Raw genomic sequence first — 12,199 nt, 5'->3', positions numbered from 1 at the left:
TGGTGATGTATTTTTGCATCAGTGCTGCTGACTGGTTATCCCCTTGTTGGTATCCTTTAGTCTTTTATAAGTCAGTTTCTTCCACAAGTGGAATCTCATCAGCTCAGGGCAAGTATAAAGCATTGCCCACCTATGCATCTCACCTCTCAGTTATCTCCTTATTTTATTGTAGGAGCGTAGGAGTGTATCTTAGCTCTGCTGCTACTCACAGCTCACACACAAGTGCAAAGGCCTCAGTGATGTACACAGTGGTCACACTCATGATGAAGCCATTTATCTAGAGTTTGAGAGTTAAAGACAACAATGGAGCTCAGAAGAGACCCTATGAGATGGCAGGTATAAAAGGGACAAATATCCTGGCTGTGATGAAGTTCCCTTGATTGCATGCTTCAAAGCCTTGGAACCAGAAATTGTAGTTCTCTGGTCATTGTGGAATAAAATTTCTCCTTTCATTTCTTTCCTGAGATTTTCATTTCTTTGAAAAAAAATTTTTCTATGTAATTTCAGTAACTCCCTTTATTAATCTTTCCCCTAAGGATGATATACAGGTAGTTTTTTTGTTTGTTTGATTTGTTTGTGTGTGTGTGTGTTTGTTTGTTTCATTTGTATCCTTTCTACTTCACAAACTTTTCCTATCTTTAAATCAGAAATATTTGACAATTCCCATTTCTTCATGGGGTGATATCTCTTTCTTAAGAATAATTTCTTCTCAAATGACATATATAATCCCATGCAATTTTTCCTTGTTTTCCTGAGAGAGTAGTCATTGTTATATTATTCATTTAAAAAATAAATACAACTGACAGCCAAGGTAATTTATATAATTTTATACAATAGGAAAATCTGAGGCCATGTTTTTTAACCTTTGGGTAAATCATTCCTTTCTATGTCACATCTTAACTGCTTGTTCTGATAATGTAGCCTTAAATGATAGCATGCATATAGGTGGGCATTGGATTTTATTCTCTTCCTTAGGATCCTGTTCTCTTACTCAACTCTGTGTCTACAGTGCCTGCTATAGCAACAGGCAAAATGCTAACGAAATACATGGCAGCATGTGGAGGCTACACAAACCACGCATTTTAAATAAGTGTATTTATTTATTTAATCTTGTTTATTCAGCTTAATATGGCTTTTGAGTCAGGGAAGAAACTGAATAAAAACAAGCAACATTTTAAATTTACTTCGTATTACTAAGTAAATTATTTTTCATGCTATACATTCACACATTGACGTATGGAAGATTGATGTCCCTACGTAAGGGTGTTTTTAACTGGGCTGAAGGATTGTTTGACCTGTGTAAGTTGTTTTTTCTTGAATTATCTGCCTTTCATCTTGAAAAAGTCCAGTGATGCCTACAAATATTACTGTTTCCATTGCTCTAAACAAAATATCTTTCTAAATTTTTTATGACCACTAAATGTTCAGAGACTGACAATATTAATATCATCCATTATTATGTATGATGTATAATAAATATATCATATATACTATATATATAAAATATGTATTATATATAACATATATAAAGCTGAGGCTTGAACAACGTGTTTGAACTGTGCAGGCCCATGTATTGATATATACAGATTTTTCTCAATAAATCTATCCTACAGAGACTTCCTTGTCCACCCAGCACTTAAAATTCAGAGATTCCACTGCAGGGGACAGGGGTTTGATACCTGGTGGGGGAACTAAGATCCCACATGCTGCACGCTGTGGCCAAAGGAAAAAAAAAATCTGTCCTACAATACTACACAGTCCATGGTGGTTCGAATCAGCAGATATAGAACCATGGATATGGAGGGCTGACTGTTAAATTAGACACAGATTTTCAACTGTGTGAAGGGCCAGTATATTTATGTATATATTTGTGTACATATATATACTCATGATCAAAGTATTACTCACTGGGAAGCCTGAATGCCTGTCCAGGCATTTCATTCAGGGTTACAATTTGTGGAAACAAAACTGCCATCCAACCTCCCAGTTACCTAGAAGGGACATGTTTTAGATGTTGTAAAAGTCATGACCAAATTGTAGATTTTGCCATCGACTGTCAAAAGAACCTAATGAATTCTAGAAAGGTCTCGTTCTTCACATTTAGAGAATAAGCATAAATTGGGAATTCTCATAATTGCTTACAGTTTGTATTTAACTTGGAATATTTGAATTACTATGAAACCTTCTTCCCATACAGGATACCATTACACAAAAATCAATTTGAACTGGATCTTAGATTTGCATTGAATTGCAGTATTCTTCTGTTTAAACACTGCAAATGGATTTTGATGATGTTTAACAGGAAGTCTATGCACTAATTGATCCTAACAGTTTTCTATGCCTACCTAATGGTACCTCTTTGTCGATGTTAACAGACCTCTCATATTATTCTAATTGTCATTCATGTACTCATACCATCCCAATATATTCATAGCATCCTAATGTGCAAATACTACATCAGCTCCAGATGGTAGACTCCCAGTAACAGTCCCAGGGGATGAACCATTATCTGCATCTCTATTAGATGCTGCGGGAGTCTCACCAGTTTCACCTTGATCCTTTTCATTCCTTAGGTTTTACAGCCCTATTGCCAACTGGTACCTCCTGAGTCCACACCTTGCCTTTAGAAATTCATGAAGATTTTCCCTGAAATATTGTGTACTTGCATGGCTTCCCTGGCTTCTTCCTCTGCCCTTCCCCAGGAAAGCTCTTCCACATTTCTCTGACTCTTGTCAGAGTCATTTGGCTTTTCTTAAATTTCAAGCTATTTTTTTTTGATTGCTCTGTGATTTCAATTATCTGAAGGTGTCAAGAAAAGTTATGTTGTTGTAGATTCTCTGCCTTTTTTTTTGTTAGGATTGGAGACACAGGCTTTCTAGGTTTCTGTATTCTAAGCAGAAAGTGGAATTTGCAAATTTCTGTAAGTGGTTTGGAGGAAGTAAAAGAGAAAGAGAGAGGCAGAGTGAGATAATCTGAGAATTTTCCTCATGTCTGGTAGAAGGTATACTACAAGTAATTCCTCAGTATCCAAATCTATGTGATTCCTGAATTTAGAAAAGCAAGAACTCTTTCAATTCAAAATGTAAGGTATACCATAAATAATTGATTATTAGTCATGTGATTTTGAGACTAAGGTAGAGTAGCCATGGATATATATAAAAATATCTTTAAAGTCTCAGGCTTTATTTTCATCTTGAAGTTCTTAATTCTCATGTACAAGTCATCTGGAGATGCAAATATGTCTGTCTAGCTGGTAGTTAAGTTAATTATTATTAAGTATTATATATTATTATATATTATTAGATTTGATAACAAGCAACCCCCAACATCACCATGATGTAAAGGGGCAGACTTTTCTTCCTCATAAAAATACATGCAGGCTTCAGGGTGACTGTGGCTCTGACCCAGCTATACTTTGTTCCAAGTGTGTCTCCATTCTGGGAACTATGCTGACGGAACAACCCCATGTGAGAGGTACCCATTCTCCTAACAGAGAGGAAGTACAAGAGAAAAAGTGGATTATAAAGCCTCTTACAGCTTATCTTTAGGCATTGAGCTTGTCATATCTGATCACATTCTATTCACCAAAGCTGCCCCATGTCCAAATGCAAAACCAAAATACAGAGACCTGCATTCCTCCTAGGCAAGGCACATTGAAAACTCAAAGCAATGGGTGAGAATATGCAGACCTACTGAGAGAATAAGGGAGTGAATCAGGAACTGTGAAAGATAAAACAAATTCTTCTTGAGGCTGAAACAGACACACGAACAGTTCATGTTTCTGTGGACATCAAATATTTGTGAACTACAGGCTGCAGGGCAGTGCTGGACCCACTTCCTATCTAAAGAGATTCTTAGAGATACAATGAGATTAGTAAATGTGGAGCAGCAACACACGTACAGCATGCACAAACAGGTGGAATTTATATCCCAAGTTTATACATAAAGAACCAAACACCTAAAAAACAAAAGGCTAAATGTTTGATTTCCTGTCATGAGGGAAATACTCAAGAGTTGCCTGTAAACTTGAGCATACAGAAGTTGAACTACTGAGTCCAACATTTTACTACCTAATGTCAGACTTGACATGAATAAGAGGATGCTTGGTGGAGAAGGCTTCAAAACACCTGCACGTGACTAACACTGGACCATATCCTTGGTACTCAAAGAATGGTCCAAAGACCAACCTGCAGAATCAGTATCAACTGGGAGCTAGTTACCAACGCAGAATCTCTGGGCCCACCTTTGACCTGCAAATCAGAATATGCATCTGAACAAGATCCCCAAGTGATTCCTATACTTATTGATGTTGGAGAAGTTCTGATCTAGGATAGTGTTTCTGTTCTTCTCGCTGTTGACATTGTGCTGGATAATTCCTTGTAGTGGGAGCCATCCTGTGCAATATAGGATTTAACGCAGCAACCCTGGCCTCAACCTACGAGGTGCAGCAACACCTCAGCAGCTGTGACAACCAAAAATTTCTGCAGTCAATGTCAGGTGTTCCCTGGAGGCAAAATCACACCAGTTGAGATCCACTGGTCTAGACCATGAGAACTGGAAACATCTTGAGGGAGTTCCAATCAAAGCCAATCTCTTTCTCATCTCTTAACTTAGGGCAGATCACATAACCCTTGTGAACTCAAATTCTGCAAATGTAAGATGAGGTTCATAATAGTCATGACCACATGTAACTGACTTTTGTAAAAATGAAATATGTCAATCCAAATAAAATTATAAATTTCACACTTGGTTTATGAAAATATTTAAATATGTCTTATAATTAACAAATTTTTTAAAGCAAAGGAGTAAATGAGAGCTCTAAATTAGAGTTAAAAGCATGCATATCTTAACTGATTTATCGAAAGTCACATGAAGCCAAGGATTATATGTGGTTTTGTAGCAAACACACATCTCTCCTGTTGAAGAGGGGTTGCCAATGTTCTGGAGACATCAGGCAATAATTTGGAGGCCCATGGAACCTAGTCAAGACAGGTTCTTCTGCTACAGATTATGAAAAACTGTTAGGATAGAGTGCAAGGAGGGTAGACCTCTGGAAAGTAGGCGTGTCCATAAGAAGGAGTAATACAAACTAGACTCACCTGAAATCTAACCTCGCCACCTGGAAACAGAGTATCAGGAGGAAAAATTTCCTGTGTCCCACAGGGAAATGATTCACTCAGAGGTAAGAGTAACAATGGAAACAGTGCCTAATGAACAGACATAAGGAGCTGTAAATATCTCCTCTGCTGCAATTCCTCAGGCTGTACACCCTGGAGCTGCACAGGACAAGGCTGATGTATTTGAGTTCTATATCTGGTTGAAGTATCACGCGTCACTCATTTCTTCTGACCTGCCTGAGAACAGAGCTTCAGTCTCCATCATCAACCATCAGGGGAGGAACTCAGCTATCTACACAGAGACTTTCCTCTTATAGACCCCAACCAGGTAAGTCTGGGAGTTGTACAGCTACTTCAGCGAAGGTTCAGAGAGAATGGAAGTGGAAAACTTTTACCTGAGATTGCCTGAAAGCCTAATCAGCCTACCTCATAGCCAAAATTTTAGCCATGTTTGTTTGCCAGTTTGACTAATTAACTTACAAATTATTTTTGTAACATGTTAAGAAGAGAAGTGTCTGTTGACTCAGCAACACAAGGGTCATTGCTGATAATTAAGTGATGGGAATGGAAGTCAGTTGGATGAGAATAAAGGAGGAATTGGGAGCATAAACTTGTTCTAGAAAACTTAGAGCATATTAGAGAAGTTTTAAAGTTAAAGAAAGAAAGAAACATAAGTTTGAAGGCATATGCAGTGAAATATACACATTTTTTCAACTTTCTAAGATGGGATATATTTAAGCATCTTCCATTTTGTTAGAAAGACCCACCATCTATGGAAGTAGGTACTACCAGGCAACAGAAGTTCTTGAGACATACATTTCACAGTATTTTCTCTCACATTGGGTATTCACATGAAAAAATTGTATTTAAAATGCAAAATGGTATGCTAGTGAGATATACTTTGTAATTCTTCATTACCATGTGGTGGGAAAGCAATGGAGACATTTGTGAGGTAGAAAAAAAAATCAGCAAAATCTAATCACAAGTCATAATCGTTCACTTAGTAACATGAGTAACATGCTATGCTTTTCACTGACTAAATTTTTGTACCAACTTAGAAGCATGGATACCATTATCTGCGCTATTTGAGTAAGCATATTAACATTTATAATGGGTCTGTAGTCCTACTAAGTTCAAACAGCTTAGTGTTATATCCGAAATTCAAACAGTGGTTTTCTGATTCAAATGTTTTGCACTTAAAATCATGTAGGAAGTCTGTTACCATTTATGTTTTAAAAACCTCATCTATTGTTTTATTTATATTTTTATTTATTTATTTTTTATTATTTTTTAAACTTTTCTCCCCTTCTACTTATTTTTTCTATACAATTTTTAAGAACTTTTGTTGAGATATAATTGACATACAATAATCTGCATATATTTAAAGTGTACAATTTGATATTTTTTTCTTATTAGTAATGTATATATGGCAATCCCAATCTCACAGTTTATCCCACCCTAACACCCCTGCCCCTGCTTTCCTCCGTTGGTGTCCATATGTTTGTTCTCTACATCTGTGTCTATATCTGCCCAAAATCCTCATCTATTGTTACACATTGTATATTTCCTGTTATAAATTGTGAGTTAATTCCATTTGCTCATTTTTCTAGCGAGAACTTCAATCAGTAAGATGTCTTGCAATCATAAAGATAGTGACTAATTTTTCCATTGATAGATTACTTGGGCTACTTTATTAGGTATTCTGGGCATCAGGGGAGTATAACTGGGGTTGGAATGCTGCCAGAACCAAGATAGCTTTCTCCTCTTCATGGTCTCTCAGGGACCACCTGAGCTAATTAGATCTTGTTGGGTAGATGAAAGGGTTCAGCATGGGGGTGACCATGGTGTAGATCACTGAGGTCATCAGACCTGTCCTAGATAATGAAATGCATACAGAATTGCGGTGTATATACCACAAGGCTTGTGCCCTAGAATAAGGAAACCACCAAGAATTGGGACCTACAAGTGGATTTTATTTTCCTCCACATGTCCTTTCCTTTCTTCTCTCTCACTTTTTTGTTGGAACTTCTTTTTTAAAATTTTCTTTTAAAATAGGGCAAAAATGGTCATATTAAATGGAACTCCATGTCCTTGGGAGGCTTGCCAACTTGATTTGGGTACTATTTCTACATTCTTTATGGTAAAGATAATTTGCTATTGGCAACTTGCCTATTTTCCTAATTATTGTGGCTGAAAGTAGGAAAAGCCAGGGAGTGACAAGTGTAGAAGAGCATAATGTGCTGCATTTGTGTGTGCATGTGTGTGTGTGTGTGTGTGTGTGTGTGTGTGTATTTAAAGAGCAGTTCTCTGGGCAGTGGTACTTAAGTTTATTGACTCCAAAATGTAACCCCTAAAAGACAAACACTGCAACATTAACCAACAGATGGAAACAAGGAGGGGATCCATGTCTATTCACAGGAATCATTTACAATAAAATTCAAAGTGTGACAGGAACAGCATGTGAATTAAGGTTTCAGCTGTAGCAGAGAGGTCACCTTGTTCCTCAGCATCCTTTGGCACCAGTCTCACCTCACTCTCCCCATGCTCTTCCCCACAACACTGTGGGCATCTTTTGAGTCTTAAATTTGGAACAAGTGCCACCCTTAGAGCCTTTGAGCTGACTTTTTTCCCAACAGGGCACACACATCCCCCAGATAACCTGATGTCTCTGCTTTGTCCTCCTTCGGATCTCTGTTCACATTTCTTCTACTCCAAGTATTCTCCTATTTGATACCTGTCTGTTTTGTTTTGTTTTAGCACCATAAGATAATGGTATATGCTTTTTTGTTTTGCTTTGTTTTGTTTGCTAATCTATATGCTTTCTTCCTTATTCGATTGTAGGGAGTTTTGTTGTCAGCATCCTATATTTTTACCCCAGAAGACAGTTAGTACTCAATACAAATTCCTCAAAATCATGAAGTAACTTTGCATTTAAACTGTGTAATACATGACCTCCTGGTGGAAAACCTGAATGTGGGAGAGGAATTTCTATCACAGATAGCACAGAAGATCTCTAAGAAATGATTGCCATTATAATTTATAACATTTCACTATGTTAATACCCACATGTATAAAAATTAGTCATTTTATTTTCTGTCCTAGTAGTGACTACCACCGCATGGTTCCGGGCAACAATACACAAATTTCAGAATTTATTCTTCTGGGATTTTCAGAGGAACCAGAACTGCAGCTTCTCATATTTGGACTTTTCCTCTCCATGTACCTGATCACTGTGTTTGGAAACCTGCTCATCATACTAGCTGTCAGCTCTGACTCCCACCTCCACACCCCCATGTACTACTTCCTCTCCCACCTATCCTTTATAGACGTCTGTTTCATTTCCACCACCATTCCAAAGATGCTGGTGAATATAATGACTCAAACCAAAGTCATTACGTACGAAGACTGCCTCACCCAGATGTACTTTTTCCTACTATTTGTACAGTTGGACATCTTCCTTCTGACCGTGATGTCCTATGACCGTTTCATAGCCATTTGCTACCCCCTGCAGTACACACTCATCATGAATCCTATTCTCTGTGGACTGCTGGTGCTGATATCCTGGGTGATAGGTGCCCTGAATTCCTTGTTACAAAGCTTACTGGCATTGCAGTTGTCTTTTTGTACAGTGTTGGAAATCCCCCACTTTTTCTGTGAATTCAAAGAGGTGATCCAACTTGCCTGTTCTAACACCTTTCTTAATAATGTAGTGATGTATTTTGCCGTTGGGTTGTTTGGTGGTGGTCCATTCACTGGGATATGTTACTCATACTCTAAGATAGTTGCCTCCATACGTGGAATCTCATCAGCTCAGGGGAAGTATAAAGCATTTTCCACCTGTGCATCTCACCTCTCAGTTGTCTCCTTATTTTATTGTGCAGGCTTTGGAGTGTACCTTAGCTCTGCTGCTACTCACAGCTCACACTCAAGTGCAACAGCCTCTGTGATGTACACTGTGGTCACACCCATGCTGAACCCCTTCATCTACAGTCTGAGAAACAAAGACATAAAGAGGGCTCTGAAGAGGCCTCTTTTCAGGCCAAGTTAAAAGGGCCAATTGTCCTGGGGTTGAAGAAAGGTTGGTTATTGCAGGGCTCAAAGCATTAGAGGCAGAAATTGAGATTCTTGATCAGATTGTGGCAAGAACACTTGCTCCTTATATTTATTGTCTGTTTTCCATTTCTTTATTGCAATTTCTTCATACAATTTAAGTAATTAACTTGATTAAGCTTTCTGTTCTGTCTGAGATATGGATAATTTTCCATTTTTTTTCTATTTTTCTACTTTTCCCAATTTTTTACCCAAAATTAGATGAAAATTATTTGGGAATTTCCATTCATTCTGTAGGAAAAATTGAATTTTTTATTTTTTTTATCTTAAATGACATCTGTCTTCCCAAGTACTTTTTAAACATTTTTCTGTAAATAAATGTCATAAGTTGCATTACTCACTTGGAAAAACTACACTTGGCAGCTAAAGTAACATATATTTCAATACACAAATAAAACCCAAAACCTATGTTTTCTGTCCTGGCTGACATTTTTTCTACACTACCATATTGAGTGTTCTTCCTGATAATATCAACTTTATTCATACCACTGAGTTTTATAACAGGTCTCCTGCAATTATTCAGCCCATGTGGCTAATACCAAAGTCACTGATAAAAATTGATCACCAAACATATACATCCCAGTGGAATCTATATTAAAAGGCAAATGTATATAGATTGACCTAATAAGGTCTTATTGTCAGAGATGTCCTTAACTATGTGGGAACAAAATTTTAAACCTCACATTTCATTTCTCAGCAAAAGTTTTCTTTCCATCTGTACATCTACTCATTGAGGTACAGAAGATTTTTGTCCACGTGCAAGGGGGTTTATACATTGGAGTGAATGATTGGTTGATATGTTTTATGTTTTTGGTTTGTTTTTGTTTTTGTTTTTTGGCCTCAAAATTTCCTGTGCTGCCTACAACTATGACTCCTCTATTGCTCTGAAAAAGGATCTCCTCTTTTGTAAATTTTGTCATAATCACTAAACAATCAGAAGCAGTGAATGAACAATGTCAAGGTAAACCATTACATACCCCTTCCTGCTCAGGAGTCTTCAGGTTTCATGATCAAAGGATGACTCACAAGAAAGCTTATATTTCTAACCAGTCATGTGATGCAGGGTCATCATTTATTTTTTGACCTACACAAATATGCATGTCCTTCCAATCTCTCTAAGTTCCCTGGAATACAACCTTAAAGTAACCAATTGATAACACAGTTATCCAAAATAAATTTAAGTAATAATCATGGGTATTGTCTCTAAATCAGAATATACGCCCAAAATAAAAAGCAGTAGTTTCTTACATCTGCCCTCATTGCTGTTTGCTTTGATTGTTATATCAGTTAGCTATTGCTACATAACAAGATGTCCTAAATCATATGGTTTATTACAATGCCTTTATCATCAATTAGGATTATATGGTGGGTGTTTCTCTGGTCACTGTTCAGAGATGCTCATAAGTCCATACTGCTGTGAGTATCTGCATTGTGTACATGGTGTGATCATATCATCCCAGTGTGCTCAACTCTACACCAATGTGCTCACCTCACATCAGTGAATTCAAGAATAGTGGACTTTAAACAAAGCCACAGGGGTGAACCACATTAAGTATACCTATGTTAGATACTGGTTGTGTCCCATATGTATCACCTTGATTCTTTTCATATATGAGCTTTCTCAGCCTAACTATGAACTGCCAGCTCCTGGAGTTCTTTGCCCAAGAGCTTGATCTGAGAAAGAGCTTTGTCTGGTCAACCTCTGCCAATTTGAATGTCTTTTTAACAGTTGCAGTGAAATAATACCTCGCAATGCATTTCTTCTCATATAGCAAGCCCATAACTGACCTCTAGAGATTCATTAAGATTTTACCCCAAATGTTGTCTGCTTGTATGATGCTATTTTCCAGGCAAGCTGTTTCTTACACCCATGCCTCTCATTGGAGGCCTCTGGCTTTCTTTAGGTTTCAGGCTAGGTGGTTGCTCTGGCGTCATGCCTCCCCTGAGGTGGAACAGCTCAGTGCCAAGAGAGATTTTTTGGTCCATGATTCTTCCCACAAGGGAAAGTGAGAGCATATGAGTGAGAGTCCAACTTCCCCGGCTGTGCAGAACACTGCCAGAGACCCAGTTCTCTCATGCTCATCCAGAAAACCGATGATTACTTTATGACAAGAGGGTGGGGAGAGACTGGAAGAACAGTGGCCAGGACTCTGAGCGTCAAAGTTAAGCAGATTCTAACAACTGCATCACGATCTCCATCAGGAATACCATCCTGGACAATCAATGAACTTCATCAACAACCCCCTCCCCTCCGCCACCATGAAAGTCTCTCTGTGAATGCCCCTGGGAGCATAGAGAGAAAGCCTTTTCAGAGGGCTAGTGAGCACATGCAGAATTCCAGCCAGAATTTAATGGGATTGGAGAAAGTACACAAATTTCAACATATATCACCATCCTAGGGAAAACAAACAGGAGGCTATCAACACCCTGACTGGCTTTGCAGGACCAGAGAAAATATATGCTTATGAAGTTACCTGACCACCCAAAAAAAGAGGGAAAAAGAAGAGTGGAGCAGACGCATCCATAGAAAACTGCTGACAATATATCAGAATCCCTAACAGGGCTGGGGAAGTCAGCAAAAGCTGCTGGGCAGTCAGCAAAGGCTGGAGGAGGTAACTGCTTCAGATATGAACACAGCAAAACAAACCTTAAAGGATCGTGTAAAATCAAGGACATATGACCAGAAAATGAACAAAACGTCCCAATCAAGAAAAGTCCAAGGCCAGGTGGTTTCACTGGTGAATTCCACAAACATTTAAAGAATGAATGATCACCCTTCTCAAACTTTTCCAAAAACTTCAAGAGATGTTAACACCTTGAAATTCATTATTTGAGGCCAGAATTACCCTGATACTAAGGCCAGATATGAGAAAAGAATACTCGGAAATTCACTGTAGTTTTAATTTCCATTTCCCTGATGACACTGAGCAAATTTTTATGTGCTTATTGACTGTTTGTATATCTTTTTTGGG

The 12,199-nt window shown here is 38.0% G+C and overlaps 1 protein-coding gene across 1 annotated transcript; it reads left to right on the top strand.

Moving 5' to 3' along the window:
* Window positions 1-8,334: 8,334 nt before the first annotated feature.
* On the top strand, window positions 8,335-9,165 carry LOC130836323 (olfactory receptor 7A17-like). The gene is made up of 2 exons (XM_057708377.1): window positions 8,335-8,689; window positions 8,975-9,165. Exons 1-2 carry the CDS (start codon window positions 8,335-8,337, stop codon window positions 9,163-9,165), a joined length of 546 nt encoding a protein of 181 aa, XP_057564360.1.
* The last annotated feature ends 3,034 nt before the right edge of the window (window positions 9,166-12,199 follow it).

The sequence above is a fragment of the Hippopotamus amphibius genome, chromosome 15 (assembly GCF_030028045.1).
Source record: "Hippopotamus amphibius kiboko isolate mHipAmp2 chromosome 15, mHipAmp2.hap2, whole genome shotgun sequence".
Taxonomy (NCBI): domain Eukaryota; kingdom Metazoa; phylum Chordata; class Mammalia; order Artiodactyla; family Hippopotamidae; genus Hippopotamus; species Hippopotamus amphibius.
The sequence above is the reverse complement of the archived record's forward strand: the minus strand, read 5'-3'. Positions and strand labels throughout refer to the sequence as shown.